General features: G+C 36.3%; 1 protein-coding gene across 1 annotated transcript in view; it reads right to left on the minus strand.

Moving 5' to 3' along the window:
• TTK (TTK protein kinase) overlaps positions 1 to 23420 on the minus strand; it is a gene marked incomplete at its 5' end in the record, with an annotated part of 36413 nt that extends 12993 nt beyond the window's left edge. The window contains 13 exons of the mRNA XM_082480467.1: positions 462 to 554; positions 1677 to 1803; positions 3359 to 3495; positions 3620 to 3801; positions 6426 to 6549; positions 7251 to 7350; positions 8705 to 8799; positions 8882 to 8957; positions 9054 to 9162; positions 12598 to 12741; positions 18127 to 18233; positions 22769 to 22994; positions 23276 to 23420. Of these exons, the coding sequence (XP_082336593.1) occupies positions 462 to 554; positions 1677 to 1803; positions 3359 to 3495; positions 3620 to 3801; positions 6426 to 6549; positions 7251 to 7350; positions 8705 to 8799; positions 8882 to 8957; positions 9054 to 9162; positions 12598 to 12741; positions 18127 to 18233; positions 22769 to 22994; positions 23276 to 23420 (1665 nt within the window). The remainder of the gene's footprint in view (positions 1 to 461; positions 555 to 1676; positions 1804 to 3358; positions 3496 to 3619; positions 3802 to 6425; positions 6550 to 7250; positions 7351 to 8704; positions 8800 to 8881; positions 8958 to 9053; positions 9163 to 12597; positions 12742 to 18126; positions 18234 to 22768; positions 22995 to 23275) is intronic.
• Between the last annotated feature and the right edge of the window lie 1254 nt (positions 23421 to 24674).

The raw sequence follows: 24674 nt of genomic DNA on the forward strand, positions 1-24674 counted from the left end.
TATTTTCATAGCTTCTGTCAGTGTTCTGACCACATCTGTTCAGAGTTTCTGTTCACTGTTTGTTCTTTACTTCATCACCCCCCCCCCCTTTATCTACCAGGTGTTTTTACTTTATTTCTCCACTAAAATGAACAGTACTGTGCTTAACATCCTGTCATAACTGAAGCATCATTTTCATAACAATACATTAATTCAGTCATTACTGCAGGCTATCTGAAGACTCAGATAAAATAGCATTGTACTAAAAGTAATCCGTGTGCTTTGTTTGCTCTGCATCCATAAGGGATAAAGTCTAAGCATGGCATTAAAACAACATATTTCTAGATTCTCTGGGTCACTCAAACACTTTGTACGTGTTAGTATTAGGCACTCTGTATTAGACAACTTCAACATCTATGTTTACAATAAAACTACTACTGTGTAAACAAGAGATTGTCTAAAAGGATCGAAGAGCATCTTACCTTACTTGAACCTCCACTACCTATTTGCTTTAATATTGTATAAACTCTTCCTTTGATGGTAAGACATTCATGTGAAGGTATAGAAGCTGGAACCTGTGTACATATAGACAGAGTTTAAAAAATAACTATTGGTATACATGCAGCAGAACTTGGCTGAGCTCTACTTTTTATTAAGTTAATATGCTTTAAGTTGTCTTGGTCTTTCTGTACAAGATGAAGTGTAGTTAAGCTAAACTTTAAACATGTTTATCTTGAAAGCTGAAGATCCCCATAGCAAAAGTATTTGTATAATGATCATCACTTGGCACGTAACATCACTGAACTCATAAAAGATACCAATGCTCTTTACACTGGCAATCAAGAAAATGGTGGTTTTTAATAAGGCTTTTCAGATCATTAGAGACACTTCCCTCTTTACAGATAGTGGTGGAAATAATCTAATTTCAGAGACTTTCAGCCACTGCAGGCAACTAACTTAAAGCTGTACTCAAATCACCTACTATTTTGCTTGAAGCCAACTACTATCTAGCAGGCTTCAGTGCTGTGAAGCTGCAGCCGCCTGTATTGCCCCTACCTGCTGCACCAAGCTGTAGAACAGCCACAAGTTTTAAATATTAATCCTCTGGTAGGAAGCTTTAACGGATAGCCCAATTTTTATCTACAGTTGGGAAGACTCCTACCTGAATGTGCTACCCATCTAAGGTAATCCATTTTTACATGATTTCAGGGCACTACAAGTGCATCAAAATTTGTGAAAACTAACAAAATGGAGAAGGAATGTAATTCTTCATTCTTTTACCACCCTTAGATTCTTACAGTCTTTTAACACATACGACTTCTCTTTATGAGTACGCCACTCTACTCGGTAGCACCACTATAAAAGCATAGCAGAAGAATAGCGACTCTAGTTCTTGCCTCTGTCATAAAGTAGGATCTGAAAAGGCTTGGATTTCAGACATAAAGGCTTCAGGATTTTGACACAACTGAACTGATTTTTCAAGAGCTGACTAATCTTACCTAAATTCAGACATACATATGGAAAAACAATTATTTTGAGAATAAGCAATACAGACTACTTTCAATTACTTATCCAGAAAGGTGAACAGCAACTTTAGGTTAGAAAAATATATACATACATGCATTTATTTAACCTAAAGTAGTCTCCAATGAAAATTACGTACTAAAAAACAGCAGAAGACAGCCTAAAGTTGTTACCTGCAAGCCAACTTGATTTTGAAATGGTGTTGCTGGAGTATGTGGTAGGAAATATGGGAGCTGGCTGTAGGGAGTAGAAATTTGACATCCTGGTAGAAAGTTGTTCTTCACAACTGGCGTTCTGAAACTACAGGAAATTATGAACAATATCTGCATTTAGTTGCATTTTTTTTTTTTTTTTAAGATTACTCTAACAACAAAGTTCAAATCTTCATTGCTTCTTGAAAGTTAAACCCTATTGACAAGCAAAATCCCAAGCCTCTGATACATTCAATAATTAGCATTAAGACCACTTAAACTTCTTGGCTTTGAAGTCCTTTAGAAGTACATTTAAACTGTAACATACTTCAGAGGTACTTAAAACAGTAACTAATTAAATCCTCATCTTCAGATACTAGCTGGCACACTCCACAAAGTGGAAAATGAAAGCACAATATAACTAGAAGAGCTGACCATAAGACAGGAAGATAATCTGAGCCACAGTTTTCTTCAGTTTATTGTTCTATATTCAAAACCTTTTTAGATGAAAAGTGAGTGAGGGAAACAACTTCAAGGCAATCATGAGAGGTTCTTTTGACAGCTTTAGCTATGCTGTATATGAGCAGAAAGATCATGTATTTAAGATGACTAAAGATTGCAAGAAATCCTTTATATTTTTGATTTGTTCCCTTGATGTGTTTACCATGTATTTAGTTATATTGCCAAATATACTTCTTTCCCACAGTATTTATAGAAACTAATGCTAAGATCAGAACTGGAAAAGAATTTATATGCCTTGGACTTTTTTTTGGTAGAGAATAAAATAACAAAAGTTTGAAGAAAACAGTCAAAACCAGTCAAAAGCATGGTTCTCACTGAACACAAAAGCACTCAACAATTCTGCATATTTACCATGTGCTTTACATACTGTGTGTAATGAGAATTTAATTTTTAAAAGTTTCCATATTATCGAAGTTTGAAGGAAGCAAGAACAGAATCTATTCAAGGACTACTTTTATCAAGTTCCATCATGAGATGATGTGCTTCATTCACTACATACGTTCTAAATTCTACAGCTACAGAGACAGAGGTCCTACCAACAGGAACAGTGATTACTCATCATACAGCCTTGACCTATATGATTCATCCTAGAGACTTATGAAAATAGTAAGTAATCATATAATTAGAATGATCTATCAACATAAGCACAGGGGTTTATGCCTAATTTAAGATTGCATCAATAAACAAATGCTAGCATTTCCTAACTTGAATGCCCAATCCTGCAAGCCTCTAGATTCCTTAGACTTATCTTTTTTAAAACCCACAGATGCTTGCATCACAGGAACCAGACTGATAAAATATACAGTTATCAATCTAAAAAGCCTGTCAGCCACCAAAAACAAGGTATCCAAAAGAAAGTGTCATGTAGCAGGGATCAGAGAAAGAGGTAAATGTTGTAATAAGGACTGATTGATTTGACAGTGTACTTCCAAATGCTGAAAAGCTGAGGGGGAAGACAAAGTTCCCTAAACGCAATCTGAATCTTAGAGTCAGGCACTTGACATGAGGTGTTGGAAGCACTCAGAAATGTTGTTTGTTATCTGAACAGAAAAGCTTAAGAAACCCTGTTAGAAATTGATAAAGTCTTTCCAGAGATCAACTACTGAAGATACCAGAGCGTTCAGCTCAAACAAGTGGCTTACCAGTCCATATAATCATTATAGGCAGTGCTTGGTGTTCCACAAACATGTGATGGATCATTTTTCTTAGAAACAGCATCTGGTGGTGATAATCCTTTTGAAACAGGAGGGCCAGATTGTTCAAGGCTCAATTGATTTCCCTAAAGAGGGCAAAGCAAGATATTATTCTATGTAAAGAGCTGCAATTAAGAACATAGAAATCACTTTTTCAACATGTGAAAGCTGCTGCAGCTAGAAAACCACGACATATTCCTGTTACTTTACCTCTCTATAGCAGCTTTTCTGTGTCACTTCTTGAATTGGGCATTTTTTCCTGGCATTAACACAGTTTAGTTTAATCTGTTCCAACTGCTTTCTATAGCTTTCACCAGAACTAAGTTGTTGCTGTTGACTTTCCAGACCCCTTGGCTCTGGCATCTTCAGATCCTGATGCTGGACTTTATTTTCTGAAAAAAAAAAAAAAAAAAAAAAAAAAAAAAATCAGACTATTAAAAAGACTGTTTCCTTCACCAATGCACAGAAAGAGATCATATTTATCATTTGTACTACAACATCCTGGGACACTGAGCAGGTTTGTAAAGCATTTACGATAAGCTTATTGCAATACTTCAAATTAGAAGTATCTTGTCTTGTGACAATAGGCAACCTATAACCCAGTGTAATGACTGAAGCCAGAGGCATAAAGGGACAAGGCATGCTCGGTCTCACGGTTCCTTTTGCAGAAGTAATAGGATATTGAATTGGTGGAAGATTTCAGGGCAGGCTGCAGATAGCACAGCCTAAGAGTGTTCCTTCATGTACTTGTTCAGCTTTCTTTTCAAATAACTAAAAAGCAACATCCCATGCTAAGCAGAAGTTGAGTGCAATTCTGTTACTGAAAGACTGTGCTACTGCAACCAGTACCTTGTCTGGAAGGCTGAATGAAGCACAAACGGGGAAATTATGACCTGAAACCCAAACTGTTCCCCACTCAAGTCAATGGGAAAGGTTTTAGTGGAGGGTTGGAGGGACACTGAAGTTGAAAAAATTAAATCTTTTCCTTTCCTAAAATAAGTAGGTATGTATATAATCCTAAATCCAACCCTCACAATATTATTAGACATTGTCACCTAATTTCTTCAGTAGGATCAGAAATCAGAAAGCCATCTAGGGAACTAGATTTCTGATGAAACACAGAAATGGCAAGTAATTGTAAAAGATTAGGACATGTATTCCATGGTGTTGGTGCTAAGTCATTAGAAGTAACCTTCTAAATTTTACCAGCCCTGAAATATTTGCTCTAAATCCAAGTTGTTTATAACTTTTCCCAGAAAGACCACAATGTAAGGTGGTCTCACACCGCCCCTATTTCTATGTCATGAGGCAACTTTGCACAATAGTCAAACTCCATGCATTAGATAAACACTTCAGTAGAGCTTAGGTTATTTTTGGAATACATCAAAAATGTATTTTTCTAAAATAAGTTAAAAATCTTTCCCCAAAAGTACACCAATAATCCAATAAGAATCTCAGCCATTCGAGTGATAGCAAAACTTAGCTTTCTTTATAAAATAAAATTTATAGAAATTAGACAGAAGCACCACCATGTGCTATATTTATAATCACAGTTAAGGCTGAAACACCATGTTTACAGCAAAAGCATTTACAGTAATCAAAGTTTAACAGTGCATTTGATTGACACTGAAATGTAATAAGCCTCTAAAGAGTACACATTTATTTAGTACAAGTGTCATTCACATGAACAAAGGATTCCTGCAGTACAAGTTCATAAATTGGATTACACTGAGTATATGGAAAGAACAGCAACAATAATTCAGGGGGTTTTGTAGGACATAAGAAAAAAGGGCAAACAATTTGCCTTTTGGCAAAGTGTTGTCATACTTTTGGGAAGCCTCAAAAGAAAGTAACCATGACATTAAACTTATTTATTCTATACTTTGCCCAACGATTGAGATGCATGCATATGCTGTAGTAAAACACAGGTAAGGAAAATACTATACTACGAGTTAAGAAATGTCCAAAGTGACATAAATTTAACATTTACAAGTAAATGTGCACAGGGCAGTGAAGCTGACCAAAGACCTAAGAGATTAAACCAAGAAAAAGACAAGAAGCCTGATCAAAGCAGAACCAAATAATTCAGGTATGTGAGCAATCCTAATATGAAAAATAGTCTGATACATAAACAGCAGCAGAAAAAAAAAACCTACCTAGGGTTTCTGTACTAATGAGTAAACAGGATAGAAAACAATGAAAGCAACAGATGATGCAATGTTCTGCATTCAGAGAGAATTGTGGGAGCTTGCACTTTTTTCAAGTGAAAGACAACATCGTGGCCTCACCTTTTTAAGCTTACTTCAGCCAAAACAATCTCAGATTAAAAGTTAACAACAGAAATTAAACCTATAGCATCTATAGGGTAAACCAGGAGCATATACAAGGAAAGTCACAGGAGAAGCAATCTACTATAATTTGAGTCTGTCTCAAAAAAAAAAATCTAAATAGATTACCCCTTAAGAACATTATAATCTTTAGTTTGAATTTCTCTCAGCCAACATCCACTTTTTTTTTTATATAAACTAGTACTGTTATCTGATATGCTGGCAACATTTTGCAACACTCAGGCAGGCAAGTCTTAATCTGAAACCTTGCATTGTTGCTGTTTCAATGACTATTTATGTTAGGTATATTGTAAGAGCTAAGGATATAATGAATTAGCACTATACATTGGCATTTTACTTCAAGCCCAGCACTGTATATTTTTTGACGACAGTGTTGCAGTGGGGATTTTGATGGGTTTTGTTTTTTTCAGGTTTTTTTTTTTTGGTTGGTTGGTTGTTTTGTGGTTTGGTTGGTTTTTTGTTTGGTTTTTTTTTACTACTTCAATAGATACCACTCAAAAGCCAAATTTTAATTAAATGCTCCTAAACTTCAAGCAGAACAATTTTTTCTTTTTTTTTTTTTTGAAGAATATTTTCATTAGCAATGCATTTTCTTTAAAATACAGAACAGCAAATTTTCAATGGTTATTCTATTTCAAACTACTAAAACATAACCTATTAATATTTACCTTCTCTTTTCATCACAAAACTTGTATCCATTTTGGGTTTGAGAGTTACAGTTGAATTGGTAGCCGTTTCTAAGCTGTTCTCATCCAACATCTGCAACTGTAAAGAATTTTTTTCTTTTAAGTCCTAAAGAAAACAAAAAGCATCCTAAAAAGAATCCTAAGCAGATCCCAAGCATAGAGTCTGAAAGATATTTCCTTATGATACTTAATGACCAACACACCACAAAGCAAATACGCTTCAGAAAACATAGGGTACACAAAAATATTACTGATACTATTTTTAAATCAACACCGTGAATTTTCATCATACAGTTTTCTATAACAAAGACCTAAATGCTTTCTATTCTTGAATTTTCTTTTAGGGGACAGGGACACAGGACATGAAAATGCAAAGTATACCTCAAAATTAATCTGTCGAAAGCTGTAATTTACAGCTCCATAGAGCACTTAGCGAACCCAATTAAACGGACTTCATTGAACAGAGTACTTCATGATAAAACTCATGACTACAGCTGAAAGAGCTCCTGTAGTCAAGATGAAATCCCTCCTTATAAATTATATGACAGATTTTTAACGCCCCCCCATTTCTCCCATCAGCTGTATTGTTCAGAGAAAGCTCTTTCTTAATGCCTGATTATGCATAACAATTTTCAAATTTAAAACCCACAATGCATGTTTCTATTCACAACTGTTTACTTAACATACACAAATATTCTACCTTATTTCTTTCTTGAACTGAAAAAACTGTTTATTATTTTCCTTTCTAATACCATAGGACAGTCAGGTAGAGTTCCTTATATCTATTTTAAAAAAAATTCAAGTTACCTGCAAGTCTCCCAGGTCGTATGAATCACCCCCACTAGATTTTGGTTCTGATGGTGGAAAAGGTGCAATGAAGGCTGTACATTTGGAGCTGGATATTTGCCTATTGAAATAACATTGTTAATTACATCACACGCCAACATATAGTGTCATGATTGTCTTCTATGAACCAGATGGAAAAGGCAGTTGTGTGAAGCCTTCTGGCTACAAGTTTCAAATACACAGAAAAGCAGATTGACTCTGACAGCCAATTGAGAAACAATACCAAAAAAAAGTCTGTAACAATGCCACCATCATCCTATGAAATGGATTACTTCATAAGTTGTCTGCCACAGACAACTGATCCTAAACCCTAATGGGGTAAATTCTGAAATACTCACAGAACAATACTATTATGTGAAATAACTTATCTCGCTACTTTCACAGATTCGTAATATTGAGCTTTAGATAACTTCTGAGATGTTAAGTATGCAGTTTTTACTCCTTGGTTACATATTTCTCTCCAGAGTTCCCATTTCTACATGAATTTAATTACACAGCAATAAAAGAGGAAGAAAGATAACATAACAGATTTCACGGAATTACGGAATTTTCAGAGTTGGAAGGGACCTCTAGAGATCATCTAGTCCAACTCCCCTGCTAAAGCAGGATCGCCTAGAGCACATTACTCAGGACTGCATCCAGGTTGGTCTTGAAAATCTCCAGAGAAGGGGACTCCACAACCTCCCTGGGCAGCCTGTGCCAGTGCTCTGTCACCCTCACCGTAAAGAAGTGTTTCCATGTATTTGAACAGAATTTCCTGTGTACTAACTTGTGCCCATTACCCCTCATCCTGTTACTTGGAACCATTGAAAAGAGCCTGGCTCCATCTCCTTCAACCCACCCTTTAGATACTTGTACGCCATAATAAGGTCTTCCCTCAGCCTTCTCTTTGACTGAGGAGGAAAGCTTTTTGTCCTCCATTTACTTTCAAGCTATGCTTCGGTCAGATAACATGTAGCAAAGTGTTATTTTAGTTGGCAGATTCTTCCACTGCTTAACAGTTATTCACAATAAAATGAGTATAACCACTTTCCCAATATAATTATTATCCCATGGATTATGTTAAAAACTTCTTTTGGAAGTTACAAGACTGCCTTATATCTAATTTTAGGAAGTGGAATACACAAATGTGAAGTTATTTTGAACAAAATTTATTTTTTACCTTAGTTTCCATTTCTTTTGGGTCTACTGATTATCCAGAACAAGAAACTGATCTTTGCATGCTTTCATACAAAGAGTCTGAGTGATAAGATAGGAAGGGGGTTATTGCAATACAGTGCAGTTAAAATGACTATTTTTCAATAATCCTTACATTAATTTTAACATTCTTAACTGGTATTTTCACTATCCAATGAAAACATTCTGTTGAAAAGGAGTAAAGATCTGTTGTGCTGCAGTAAACACAATAACCATACCTCCTCATAACACTAGATGTAAGGGGAACATCCGTTGTCTTGACATCATCATCATCAGTTACTAGTTTAACAGGAACCCTCCCAAAGGGGCAGGCCTAAGAGCAAATTGAAAGTTATCAGATATGGAAAGCAGAATGAAAAGTTTAACTTTTTGAAGCAAAATGTTACATGTTCTACCTGGTTAGATTTGTTTAGTGGTCTTAATGGATTGTGGCAATTAATTAGAGCATCGAATTCCTGTGATTTCTCCTCCCTGAAGGCAAGAAAAAGAACAACCAAACACTGTAGTGTATGCGTGTTTTTTGTTTAAATGATGTTTTAAGAAATTAGTAAGAAATCAAGCCATTACCCAAGCAAAGGTCTGGTAACAGTAGAAGAATTTTCGCCAGGATCATTCCTTTTTATGCTTCTGTGATTTCCAACCATGCTCTGAAGTCCAAACTCTTGTGTATTTGATACTGTAGGTAAATGAGTTAGAATCATTCAGATAATACTGCAGATTGTAGTTATTTCAAAAGAAAGTGTTCTTTTATAAGTGCAATTCAAAAAAATACATTTGCAGTAATCTAGTATCAGTGACATATATCAGTATTTTCTATTGATCTAGACAGACATCTTATATACGGTATGATAATTCAGATTAAAAAACCTTAACACAGACTCACAACCAGAAGGAGCTTTCAAGGATAAACATAAAATGGCTTGTAGCAATTGTTAAATATATTAGCTACTTATTTTCTATACACTTTCAAACCCCCTGACACAGGCCAGAAGCACATTCCCTCTTAGAGCCACCTCTACTAACCAGTTGAAGAATTTACTAGCTCAGTGAGTTATTACCAAAGCGCTTTTGCTGATCCCTCCACCTCACTGACCTGCCAACACAGCACTTACGAGGCTAATCCCTAATTCGTATCAGTTAAATTCAGCTGACTTAGTCTAAGCAATTAGTTGGGTTAAACTCAACCGGTTGATTTCACCAAGTGAAAATTTTACATGTGCTCCTTTAAGCTGTGCTCTACTGCGAGGTCAGGGAAGATCAAGGCAGGCAACAGCAGACAGCTCATTCACTAGCCCCATCTCAGTCCAGTAGAGAATCCTGCTCAGTTATTGAAGATCTGGCAGGAGTTACATGAAGTTACACGTTAATCTTAGAACAAAATGCCAATTCAACTCCTAGTGATGGTATTACTGAGCCTTGTGAAAATAAAGCATATTTCAGATGTACTTCACAGTAAGAAAAAACAGAAATCGAGTTATTTGAAAAGTTGTTTTAGAACCTCAAAAGCAGCAAATAAGCAGCTCAGAACATGGTCGTCATCCAAACCTTTTTTGCCTAGAGGTGAAGATGAGAAGGTCATTTCTCAGATAAACAAGAAGTCAAAAACAATAATGCAAATACAATGGCACTTTAGTAACTGCCCATGAACATGAGTTAAGTTATAGAAAAGGTAGCTTCATTCTTCATTTAGGGAGCATTGTGGATTACAAGCTCTTTTAAGGGCCTTCAGATATACACTGAACTATTAACTTCAGTTATTTTCCTGACAAACCCTTTTTAAAATTGAAATTACTATCTGATTATTCAGATAGATCCTTAAAAAAATATTCTTGCATTCTTTAAGTGACAGATACCACAACATGCATTTTTAAAAAGTCAAAGACAACTAAGATATTATAATATAATCTACATCTTGTAGGCATTGTTTTCCTATCAATACAGGAAATTATTTCATTAACGAGTAAATAGAAGAACTCATGGCTATCCACAGCCTACCAAGAATCATAATTAAAGAATTTTAATATTCCAATTTCACTTAACATTTTAAAATTCTGGATCAGTTCACTAAAATTAATTTGATTTTTATTTCGAAGTCTCCCACACCCTCTTCTACCTTCAGCCAGTGGAACACAGACTTCTGTCAGATATAGACCACTGCAGTACCAGCTATTTCTAGTCCATTTTTTTTTTTTTAATAAACTACTTACGGCAATAGACCAAGCTACTCAGTTAAATGAACCAAAAAGGTAAGTGGCTCAATGTATAATGTAGGTCTAAGTTTTTGTTTAATATAACACTGAACATAATATTGAATTAGCAGTTTACCAATCCAGTGCCATCACCATAACCCCCACACACCTCACACATCTTTTCCATATACATAAAGATTTTTTTGCCCAGTCTTACTGCTGGACTCCCACATTATTTGGTGATCTACCATACTTTTATTCCTTCACAGTCTGAGACAGCCTATCTGCCTCTCATACTACTTGTGATCTACAGTTTAAGTACTAAATTATATTTTTCCCAATTAAACTTTTGATTGCACCTGGCATGTCAAATACATTAATCTAAATCTAAAGTAAGAGGGGGAAAAGGAATTAAACCAAAGGCTTCTAGACTTGCTGCGTGGTTTTTATAGTTGCATCACTACACTAACCACATATAACTTGTCAAAAGCTTTCTGAACAATCTTTTGAATGTGTGAAGAAATGTATTTACACAGAGAGTATTCCTGGTTTCAAATAAAAGTCTTTCAAAATCTTTCAAAACAGAAATATGAAACAGACAAAATGCCTATACAATAAAACAGATAAAACAGTCTTTATTGCTCCAGAAGTACCATATAAATTCACTTAAAGTGAAGTTCAGTCGTTTAGGTCATGTACATCCCTGAGTTTGAGATATTTCGAGTCTAGTGTTATTTGCCTTTTAAAATTTATCTTTGAATAGCTGAATCAAAACTTAACATTTTTCAAATACTTAATGTTACAAGTTCGTTTATATAAAAAACTCAATGAACATACTCTTCCCCCAAAGTTCACTGCTTCCCAACTAGCAATCAGGCCTTTGATATGTATTCTTTCATAGTATTCCCTTAGCTTTGCTGCAAGTAAGGCCAGTAACATCAGATAAAAATTGTATAGTCCACAAAGATGAACTTCTGTGGCACAGTACATCAGCTGTGGCACTAATGATGTCCATATGCAATTAACAGTAAACAGAATAGTGCCAAAAATAAAGCTTTTAATAAATTAATACCATAACTGATTATTATCCCAAGTGCCCAACTAGTGTTTCACACAAAGGTTGATTCGACAGGAGCCAGGCAAACCTCCGATAATGCTTCTGAAGACAAATCCCTAAGGAAATTAAATCAGATCTATTTTGCACTAATTCTGTCTTTATACAAAGCAAAAATATGGAAGTGTTAGGTATTGCTCTTGCAAGAGTTAGTTACACTCACTTCAACATTTGAGTTGAACCATGTTTTCCACTCCAAATAAATTTCTCTCTTGGAAACTTCCAGGTAACTGTTCCCTTATTGAAGTAATATAAAATATAACTGATAGTGGTTGCTGGATGATATAGTCAAACACTAAATTTGTACTGATAAATGCATGGGCTTTGACCATTTGTAAAATAAATATAAAGTTGAAATGGATTCTTCTTCTTAGATTCGGCTTCACTGAAATATGCTGGTAAAGTTCTGGCAGCTAAGTGTCACGAGAAGATACAACTCCAAAGTCAGCTACCTGCATAGCTTACTCTCTATGTTTCAGTTCTAATTCCTCTCTGGCACCAGTAGCTGTTACTTCAAACTTTCAGCTGGAAGTCTCTATTAAAGTGGAAATACCTAATGAGTCAGAGGACCACCCTTTTCAGAATTAAAGCCTACCATCCTATGGCTCCCGCAAACTAAAGTTACTGCATCAAAAATGGAACAGAGTATTGAGAGAATAAGATGGAGAATCAGATCAATATGACTGTTTATTAGACAATAACAGATTTTGTTTGCATATCTAGAAAGGATAAACATTACAAAATATTTTTTCAATCAAGTATTACAACATGCAGAAACTCTATCAACAATATAAGAAATTGCAGTTACCTGCAAAGTTCTCCTTCTCCTCATCTGAAAGCAACTGCTTTTTTTGTGAATCAAAGTTTTGTAGAGCAGTTTCCAACATTTCTAGTGGAACAGCAGAACACTCCACAGCTTTCCGAAGGAGCTGCTTACACTTCTTCATATTTCCTAAGTAGTAAGGAACACAGAAGTAAAAATCAAGGAAATAAAAAGTTACATTGGGGCAACGTGGTCTTTTTTTAAAGACATGATTACACTCATAGTGCCTTATGTTCACTTTGCATCATCCTATGAAGCCATTGTTCATTAGGTACTTTTCCCCCTTAAATATCCACTTTCAGGATATTGCCTGGAACAAGTTACAAGTGAATCACGTAAGTCCATTTTTCACATGAAGTTGAACACTGGGTCAAAGTATGCTTTATGAAATCACAAAATTGCACTCTCAGTATTTGTTCAGTGTTACAGGAACTGTAAGGAATTATAACACAAATTCTAAAATTCAGGTTTCTGTAGTCTCAGCAAGGAAAGAGCAGCTTTATGGACTTTTATTTAGATCTGACCAGATACAAACTTTATTACATATGCATTATAAAACAACTTTAATGCACTTAATAGAAATCAAAGTTAAAAGCAGCTGTTAAACCAAACATCACTACTCCAGAAAGCACTACAATTAAGAGGAGTAAAAAGGAAGGATATTGTTTCATTAGTTTTGCACATTACTAAATGCCATAACCAGAGACTGAAGAGAACTGGGAGGGAAGAGGGTGTGTTTTAACAAAATACATTGAAAGCAATCAGTTTACATATCATCAGGGCAAAATGATGCCATGTTTTGTTACAGCTGTTAATGCCCTTGAAGTCCCAAATGGTCTTCTTTCTCAGTTGCAAAACAGCAAAATGTAAACTACTATTTTTATAGGTGCCACATACACATATAATTATTTCTTGTAATATATAAAAGTATATTTCAGAGATCCACAATGTCTCTAGCACTCATAACTTCACTGACAACTGAAGTTGGCTGTCAATGTCACCTGCAGTTAAGACTTGGAGGGGGCCGGGGGGAGGCGAGGCAGGGGGGTAAGCAGGGTATATATAGTAGGAACTTGCGCTGAAGTAACCTATTTAAAGAATATTAAAGAGGTGATGTTGGACACTGAAGCAAGGAAATACCAAAATAAGATTGGCTATGATTTCATTTAAGTCTAGTTTGTGCATATTTGTTGTGCCTTGTTTAATCATATAATCAAATACTATTTTTCTCCCAAATTCTTAATAAGTGGATAGACCTAGTATTTCTTTTTAAGAATCCTAAACCAGCATTCTACCTTTGGCTGTATTTAGTAACCACTCATTGCTTCAACAAGACTCACTACTCAAGATGAAAGTAATTCCTCCTAGTATTACACGCCTCTCACTGAACGAGAAATAATTTTTCACAGAAGTATTTTGGTGTCATGTTAAGGCTCCATCCCCCCTTAACAGATGAGGAACTAAGGCACAACAGTAAAACCAGAAGTACCTGTGAGTTTTAATCAGCCCACTTCATCACATACAAAAAGCCCGAATGATCCACCTAGGCATAACATTCTATATAGCCAAAAGTAGAGTTTTATTTATGGTCATGAGTTCTGACCAACTCACAGCAAATCTTGCTTCAAGCACACTATGTGAGGCACACCAAAAGAGACAGCACGTCATCTGACTTATTTAAATGAAGCTGTATTCAGCATTTAAATAAAACCAAAACAGAATGCTACCTTTATTGTGTCACTCTATTTTCAGGTCATGAAGGGAAGTCAGGGAAGTGAACGTATCGTTAACCTTTTCTTCTTAATGCAAAGGGAAAGACAGATTAATCCAGAAGCAATCGGCAGGTGTGCCAAAGCACTGCTGAAGTGATCAGGATGGGGAGGTAACAAAGCATTACCCTCCTCCTTCCCTCTGGCCTAAGCTGGAGACACTCAGTTTTCTGAAAAAGGAACATCGCTCATAGTAAGTACGTAAAACTCATGTTAATTAATCCTCTTTGAAGCACCCAGCAGGGAACTATAGCTCCATACATTACCAAATGTCAAATAGACCAGCTCAAGGATAACGGATACAAATCAGAACACACTGGAGATAAAACAAAGCCAATCATAAATGGCTTATTCATTTAACATTAGTACTTCATTTCAGGTTGACTATTCGCTGTCAAAGTAAGAGAGACTATTGCATGAACACATCCCATAGCTGTGGGGTAACTAAATTCACAAGTGATTGTGACAGAAGGATGAATCTAGTCATTGGTAACCACTATGACATTTCTACACTGAAATTATACAATAGGTTTTACTACACTTATTTGACAATACCTTTATTCTTGCAGTATTACTGTTTTGTTATCTTTTTTAATAAGCATACAAGTGCTCACTAGACAAATGACAAGCTATTTTTTACTACTGTTTAGAAGTTCAACACAAGTTTATATTAGAACAAGACCAGTCAGATAACTGACTCATGTGAAACAAAAACTGTGGAGTTTCAAGTCATGGATAGGCAGTTTTTCATCCTCTCCTCCCCATCCTATGGAAGAATCTTATTCAGTGTCCTTCCTGCATCAATCATTTGATGTGGCATGCATTTCTGAGCGATTTCCACAGCCTTTCCTGCTCCTTTACAAATAAACTTATTACTTAAGAAAAAACTGGAAAACCTGAGAAGAAAAATGAGTATTTACTTATTTATTTTAATAAAATGGCTCTGCTTCATGAGGCACACTTTGAATATATGTGCCAGGTCCTGCACTTGGGTCACAACAACCCCATGCAGCACTACAGGATTGGGGCACAGTGGCTTGAAAGCTGCCTGGCAGAAAAGGACTTGAGAGTGTTGGTGGACAGCTGGCTGAATATGAGTCAGCAGTGTGCCCAGGTGGCCAAGAAGGCCAACAGCATCCTGGCCTGTATCAGGAACAGTGTGGTGATCAGGACTAGGGAAGTGATCATCCCCCTGTACTAGGCACTGGGGAGGCCCCACCTTGAGTACTGCATTCAGTTTTGGGCCCCTCACTACAAGAGGAACATTGAGGTGTTGGAGCATGTCCAGAGAAGGGCTACAAAGCTGGTGAGGGGGCTGGAGGACAAATCTTATGAGGAACAGCTGAGGGAACTAGGGCTGTTTAGCCTGGAGAAGAGAAGGCTGAGGGGAGACCTTATCACTCTCTACAACTACCTGAATGGAGGTTGTAGAGAAGTGGGGGCTGACCTCTTCTCCCTGGTGACAAGTGATAGGATGAAAGGAAATGGGTTCAAGTTATGCCAGGTGAGGTTTAGATTGAATATTAGGAAACCCTTTTCCACTGAAAGGGTTATTAAACTTTGGAATAGGCTGCCTAGGGAGGTGCTGGATTCAGCATCCCTGGAAGTGTTTTAAAAAAAAAAAAAAAAAAAAAAAAAAAAAGGGTAGACGTGGTACTTGGGGACATGGTTTAGAAGTGGTTTTTGTCAGGGTAGGTTAATGGTTGGACTTTATGATCTTAAAGGTCCCTTCCAACCTCAGCAATTCTATGATTCTATATAAATTAATATATAAATTGTATCCTAAAAAAACCAGTAAAAATAAAAAAAAGTACTGGACTGAGAGTCTGTTTTCCACAGGCAGTGGTTTTATCTATAAACAAAAGAAGTAAGCGTGAAGAGAAATATTTAGTAAGATGTATTCAGAATCCAGAATAGTTTAATGTCCTTTATTTATTGTAGTTAACTTTTGGGAGACTTTCTCATACTAGGCAATATACACAATACTAACATGATACTTGCACAATACTAACAAAAACCATGAAGAAAAACAAACCACAAAAAACTCAAATACATCCACCAAGTCATCTTTGAAAGAAGAAAGCAGTCTTAATGCAATGTGCTTGTCCTTCTGGAAGGAGCAAGCTGTTAAAGGGAGGAAATAAACAGGGTGACATAGATTACGGCTCAAGTCACCCATGGAGAGAAGACTGAAAAAAGACACCCAAAAATACAAGCCCACATGTAGGCAGCACAACCCTGCTACCAAGTACCAGGGCTACCTTCCCTACACACAACAGGAAAGAAGTGACATAAGACAAGGTGAACTTTGTGGATTCAATACTTTGTGGTCCAAAGTATTGAAGACCTATTGTTCTAAATATATTACAGCATAATTTATACAGTCTAGAATAGTCTAGAGGGAGAACTGGAAGAACAAAACTGGATGATCAAGAGCAAGAAAAAAACCTCAAGAGATAAAGAGTTTAATACATGAAGGAAAAAAACAAACAAGCGATGCAGATGCAATCATTTATCACCTCCTACTAGCAGACTGATGACCAGACAGTCCCCAAGCAACTGCTACTGTGGCAAGACTATCCCCAGCCTTTCACTCCTGAGCATGATGGCATATGGCATGGAATTGGTGAATTCTGGTCAGCTGTCCCAGCTGCATCCCCTCCCAGCCTACTCACTTTGGGCAGAGGAGGGGCCAAGCAAGAAACAGAAGTCTTTGACACTGTTTAAGTAAGCACTGTTCAGCAACAGCTAAAACATTGGTGTGTTATCAACACTGTTGTAGTCGCAGATCTAAAACACAGCATCCTATGAACTGTTAAGAAAATTAACCCTACCCAAGCCAGATCCAGTACACTGAGGAACGGGATAAATTAATTTAAAAAGTAAGCTGTCAGTGCAGCTATCCCTACCAGAGACAGATGGTTCAGGCATTCCTCAACGAAGAGAACCAGAATTTTTAAAAGATGTTATCACTCTCACATCAGAATGGCTTGCCTAAAACACTTCTGTATTGCACCATATGACAAAGATTAACATTCTATTTTGAATACTGACAAACCACCCCTCCTCAACTGACTCGAACATGACATCTATCATACTGTCAGAGAAGTCAGTCCACAGCATTTATGAAGCAACAGCAGACATCAGCCATCTCCAGTGTCCCAACATGAGTGTTCAAAAATGGAACAGGAAACAGAAAAGTCAATTAAACTCCAATTGCTAGCTACCTAAGACCTGAGTGGCAGAGGGGAAAATTTAATTCCAAATTTACCACGTATTTTGGTTTAACAAAAAAACCCACAAAGAATCTACACAGTTGCTTTTTGGAAGGAGCCAAAATTTCTGCCACAAGCAAGCTTAAAATGAGGGGAAATTACCACCCAAGTTTGAGCATAAGTTTTTCAACACAGCAAGAGCCTTACTCATACCTCCCACTATAAGATCTAAGCTTAAAAAAAAAAAAAAAAACCAAAAACAAACCACAAACCAGAAATCACTGCTAACTTTCAAACAAGATAAAAATTATTTCTAAAAAGGAAAAAACCTATTAAGAACTGTGCATATATCTTCACTTAAAAATGAACACCATATTCCAATTAAATCTCAATCAAAAAAGAAGAAAATCCAGATTTTTTTTCTCATTTAATACCTATCAGTTTCCTTGCAAATTATTTAACAGAGCAGAAGTTTAAAACAACAAAACATAGAACGCAGAACATCACCACAAAGAAGTTTTTCTACACACCTTGTGACAGCTCAAACTGTGCAAAAGCCACATGCACAAAAGCAAACTTCTTGCAGTTCAGTCTGGCCAGATGAAATTGGTCCCGTGCCTCCTCTGGATCTTGAAGACTGTGAAGACAGCATATCAGTAGTTACACAAGGTGAAGGGCCTGAGTAACAATGATGAAGTTCCATGGGCTGCATGACAGTTCTAGATAATCCTGGAAAAGCAATCCATCTATAGCTGAAGTTTATCTTCCTTAGAGCCATTAGCGAAGTACAAATAAGCAGGGTTTTAATAAACTGAGAATTTAAAGATATGAAGCTGACCCTTTCCAAAAACAAGAATGTGCTCAAGCCTGAAGAGAAAGATTGACTCGTTCTTTGTCACCGTTCATATTATTCCTCAAAATATAGTTATTTTCCCTCAGAACACCCACTAACCTGTACATGCTAACACTATCCTCTGTACATGCTAATACTATCCAGAGAAAAATCTCTATTCTTCTGTGCATCCACTCCTATACTAAGGAGGCTGCAATGCAGGGGGACGGAGGTGAGATTGCTTTAGAAACACCAAGTGTGGAAAAATGTATAATTAATCAAGTCAGAAGAAATATTATATACAGGATTAGTTATATCCTGCAGCAATACAGTCAAAGTTTACAATGCACTACATTAAAGCAAAAATGAACATCAAAATTTTGCTAGAGGTTACGGGCTTTTCTACATTGAAGAGCTTTTGCAGCTTCACCCAAATTGTCAGATTCCCTTAGCGGAGATGTAGGTCACAGAAGAAAGTTTTTTTCTGTTGGTACACGTATAATACCATACCTATAAAAAACTAGGACATAGCAAAAGCATATACCCAATAGCTACCTCCATCAAGGGTTCTGTGGGAACATCGATGCCTTACAAGATGTAGGGAATTCATTCTGTTTTTCCCATACTCCTAGGCAGTCTTACTTATATTTGGTAATACAAGGTGAATTTAAAGTCCATTTTCAGCAGACACACCAGAAGCAGCAATGGTAAACATGGTATACTTCAAAAATGTAGCAATTGTGCCACTAAGTCCAGACAAGATACTTCGCATTTAATAGTTTCTTTACTTTTACTAAATTTTATTCCTAGTTTTACATTCAGCCATAGATTGCTAAAGTAGGACAACCAAGATGCTTCCACACAGTACACCAGCATTTAAACATTTTAGAGGATCTACAGCTTAAGTAAATAATCAGGAAAGAAAAGCCATGAATCTTTATCACTATGAAATAATAAATTAACATTATGTTTCAATGTACTCCCTCCCTCTTTATAATATTAAAAAAAAACAAGAGAGTTCTTTTAATACTTATTAGCAAAATCTACAATCAAGAAATAAAGGAATTTCTTCCAAAATTCCACCCTGGTTCAACAGGTAAGCAAAGGCAGTACTTATAAGTGGGGACAGTGAAAAATTTGATAATGTCTCATAAAGTAAGTACAGAAAAATACAACACAGAACTAAGGAGAACATACTTCCAATAAAATTCTGTGGAATTAAGAATAAGAAAAGTCTCTATCACAGTTTAGGCATGTTACCAGACTCCAGTAAGTTTAATAAACTCAGTTCTGATCATGCAAAGTAACAGGACAGGCACAGACTATCTGCCATCTACAGACAAAGTCAGATTAACAGAAATTAAGCTGTAACAGGGACTACATTCACTTTCAAAAAGCATGTTAAAATTTAAGTTCCTGTAGAAAGCAGCAATGGCTTGGATAGCAATATGTAGAACAAGACCTAATATTAGCAACAGGCATCAAGTGCCACACACTTGGTGGCACTGTGCTACAGCCAGAAGCATTACAAGAAAGCGGGCTTTGCATGGTTAATGTGTGATACAGAATCAATCACAGATGCAGCTGACTGTTCACCTTTGCCTGTTTCAGAGTACATTCAAGGGTTCTTCAGACAACCTCAGTATCATAATAGGTCAAAAGGTTTTGGCATAGTCAGACTGCAGCTAGAAAAGATACCAGGATGATACAGGTCCAGTGCCAAGAAAGGAATAATCCAGCTTTAATCAGAAGAAAACTGTTGATGCCAATACATACTAAAAATCTAAAGCTGTTGTCACTGCTTCTGAAGTTTGTGATGCTTTGACTTGCTTTTCCTGTTAGGTGGAATATTTGGGAGAACAGCAAACAGAAGTCTGCTTGCTGAAGAGCACCTTTCTTCTCTCACCAAAGGCAGTATCATCAGAGCACCTATTTTTTTTTTTTTTTAGTTATTACAAATAAAGTAAATCAGAAGCACTTTAGGAAGTCATGAGATGAGAGGATTTTCTTTAACAGAAGCTAAAACTGAGCAGAAACAAAATATAGTATGAGACAAACTGACAGCCAGAACAGAGAAGGCGAGTGTGAAACACCAGGGAAGTCTCAAACACCAAGAAAATTATGAGCAATAATTGAATGAACATGCGAAACAAAAGATCCAAACAAAAGATTAATCTCCAAAAGTGACAGACAAGCAACGCTGTTTTTTACATCTGATCAGTCAAAAGCAATTTCATGTTCTGGTACGATTACACTTGTAGTTCATAAATGTAGTTTCATATATAATTGACATTATATGCCACTCTGAATGAGAAAGCATTATAATACATTACTAAGAACTGGCTAATCTCAAAGTAATTTTCAAATGGGGGACCATCATTTAGGGAGATACTTATTGCATCAATCCCAATGGAACTTTGCTATGTCAGATTTTGGTGGGTACATTTAAGAGGGGTTTGGGAGTGGGTTGTTCATCTTTTTTTAAAAATGATTTTCATTAGGAAGTCAGGAAACACTACTGATGATATCAAAAATATGAAAGCCCATTAAAAATATGAAGCAGAAGACAGAGCAGATCTGAACTACCCAGTGAGCTAGGTAGATTCTACAGTAATGCTTGCTACCAAAGCAGAATGTATTTTAGTATAGCTATAGAGTGCATTTTAACAGTAAAACAAGATAAGACTACTCTCCCAAGAAGGTCCCCCTAAAGGCTGTAGCAGTGAAGCAACTAAAGACATTTCAGTGGGACACTGCAACTAAAATTGTTAATATTATTCATGCATTCCAGAATTAACAAGCTACTGACAGTGCCTTCAGTTTTGCTTTCTGCAATACAACACACAGAATAATAAACAGATCTAGTATCCATTTTAAAGTATCCACACCTTTAAAATCATGTTTTAAAGATCAAGTGGAAATAGGCCCAAGAGTTTTAAAATAATTAGGGAGGTAGAAAATAATCTTTCTGAACTTAAACTCCTACTGTACATAATGAACTAACAGATGTGACTTGATAATAGCATCTTATCACCATTCTGTAAAAGAAATTCCAGGAAGCATGAGCTGGAAACCTATGTGACAATTTCTGTTGAGGACAAGCAACTAACCTTTGAACAAGAACACCATCTCTCAGTATCTTTAAAGATAGGAGGTCTTGCTGGAAGATATGCTTTACTCCCCTTACACAAAACCACCTTACCTCTTCAAGATACTAAGGATTCACAGCAGGTCATTATTCATTCCTGCTTGTTTCTCAACAGTAGATTCAGATTACTTCCACTGTATGCTTTTAGTAAACACTGATGCAGCAAAATCCATGCAAACGACAGTACAGACAAAGAAGCAGATGATACTATACTCCAAGATCAAGCCACCTGCCAAAAAGCCAAATACGAGGACATACCAGAAACAGAAAAAGACTAGCTATACTCACTAGAAGACCACCTGCTCAACTCTAATTGTTAAGGATTGCTGCAATGTTAAAACACAGCTCTTAAATATTTGCTGCAATGATATTTCAAGTGACAAAAGAACTCCTTCAAAAAAAAAAAAAAAAAATCAAATAACCCTGTCCCAAATTAGTTCTGAAAACATCTGAACCACCACACTGTTCAAATTTGGACTGAATAAAGCAGTAAGTAATGTTGTGGTTTGGGCCAGACTGGCCACTGAAATGAACGACAGATGCTCTCCCTCAAACCAGGACAAATGACCACAGTCAAACCTAATTTCTTAAGTATAAGAGTATAGAATGATGTTCTGAGACATTCCTCCTACCCTAAGGCAGCTAATTTAATGTAGCTGGGATGAGTCTTTCCTAGTAAAGGAGAAAGACCAGACAAGGATAGACCACTATGGTTTAACTAGATGGATTAGCTAACTGCAAATTGTCTACCTCACAGCCACATCAGTTATAGAAGTCCACAGGGAAATTAAACCTAACTTACAATATACCCAGTTTAGCAGACAGATTATAGTTACCCAGAGTTATATTACATTTCACCCATGCAGCTTCTTTTAAGCTGAAGTATAAAGAAAAAAAAAAGTCTCAGGCTATTTCCCCATGTAGCTTACACATAGAACCCATAAGTGTGTTAACATCTCTAAAATCAAATAGCTCTGAAGAACCACATTTATTAGCATCTACAAAACATACAAGTACTGTGGAGACAACAGATAAGCTGACTAGCCAAAGCTGCTCAGAGTTTCAAGGAGCACATATGAAAACATCCACATTCAATGATAATTTGTTACAGAAACCACTAATGAAAACAAGCTATTTTTATCTTCAAATGCAGAATTCTTAATGAGTTCTTGTATTGAAAATTTATACTTACGCTTTCAACTCAGCAAATCTCACAAGGATGCGAGCATAGCTCTCATCTTGACTATGCTTTTCTGCAGGTAATGCAGTCACCGCTTGACTGTACCGACCAATGAGTCTATTCAGTAGGTTAACATCCATCTGAGGAATACCCTTTTTCTCTAGCCTAAGCAAAAAACATAGCCAATCTTCTGGATTATTTGTTGTCATCATTATTTGATTAACAGTTCCAGAGTTATCTGACAGAAAAATAACAAAGGAGATTGATTAGAACTGCAGCAAACATGAACAGAAGAAAACACTTTTTGTAAGCTTGCATGTAAGACAACCAGTGATTTTATTTTTTAAAAAACAATATTAAGGTACATTCAACTAAAAAAACAAGGAGAGATTAAGCATATTTTGTGGTCATTAACACTGAATAAGTGTCAAACCTTAAATCCTTTCAGTTAACGGCTCTTTCATTCAGTCTAGGTTAAGATCGGCTGCATAATGACAATAGCATAACAAAAACACATACCTGTTGTATCAGCTGAGATTTTAGTACAGTTAAGCTCATCTGTAATGTTGTCTTCATTTCTGTATTTATTTTTCAAGTCTCTAACTCTGTTCATGATTGAAGCAATTTGTGGCAATCCTCTTTCACTTTGGTCCTCCTCCTCCATCTGCAGACACAAGGTTAAAAAACAGTGATGGTACTGAAGAACCCTGTTGTAGCGCACCTTAATTGGAATTATCATGGCAAAGTTTGAGACTAGACCACATTATGTAACATAAATACTCCATTAAGCCTTTGTCAATGTAGTTATAAAAGTAAACTTCTTGGAAGAAGCCAACATAAATGAGCAAAAGGAATCAGTACTTAACTGATCTGGCCAAATACTAGTCCATGCTTCACAGTAACCCTTTCCAATAAGGTATATCCAGTGTTTGAATAAAATGGAGGATGGGATATGTTGCCTGAATAGCTAGGAGTCTATTGTATAAAACCACATTCTGAATCCATAGGTTGGGATGGCTAAGAGGCAGTCCTCCTCCTAGTCATACACTCCTGCCACTTCTCTGCAATAAACAGCAATGGAACAAGCATTTGTCAGAGTTCATGGTGACCTGGCTCAGGGACAAATGGCAACAGAAAACATTAAAAAAAAAAAAAAAAAGAGGGAGAGCTTTTATTTTTGCTTGATGTTTTTCCTCCTCTCTCAACTGCGTCACCATACAGACACGAGAAAGGAAAGGCAGGAAGACTTTCATTTGATGACACCTGTAAGGCTGGGTCAGACTACCTTAGATGTGTCACCCCACACATACACCTCCCTTAAACATTTTTGATATGGAAAGAAAACTTGATTACTATAAACCTGAAGTTTTAACAATATTAATCTTTTCCATCACAGCTATACCTTACAGTAGAAGTAATAAGTTTCAAAACATAAGAGATACTTACAACCTATCTTTTAGCATTACTACCTCTCTATAACAGACATGATTATTTTTTATTTAACGTAATACATGTATAGTTGGACAGCAAGATGTGCTCTGAAAAATATCAGTGTATTCCTGTTATGCCTCAATTTTAATATTATCCTTCTCTAAAGCAGCACTTAATTGAAATGTGGTGCACTTACTGATACCACTGAGATTCTAAATCAAACATTTCAGAATGGTTCTTGTCCTAGTTCTCATTAAGTTGTGCTGTTGCAAAATTTTAATGCCTAGATGTCTATCCAAAAGGATTCATGCTAAGATATTACACAAGCCACTGAATACAGCTGAACCAGTATGGTATATGTAACAAATTACTAAACTACATTGGCTTGTAATGAATAATATTCATCATTTTTGTATTAATTCCTGACTGGAATGTCAGCTTTATTAAGGAATACAATCCAACACTGAAAGTAAAAGCTGATGATGAA

This window comes from Vanellus vanellus (assembly GCF_965231255.1).
Source record: "Vanellus vanellus genome assembly, chromosome: 3".
Classification (NCBI taxonomy): Eukaryota; Metazoa; Chordata; class Aves; order Charadriiformes; family Charadriidae; genus Vanellus; species Vanellus vanellus.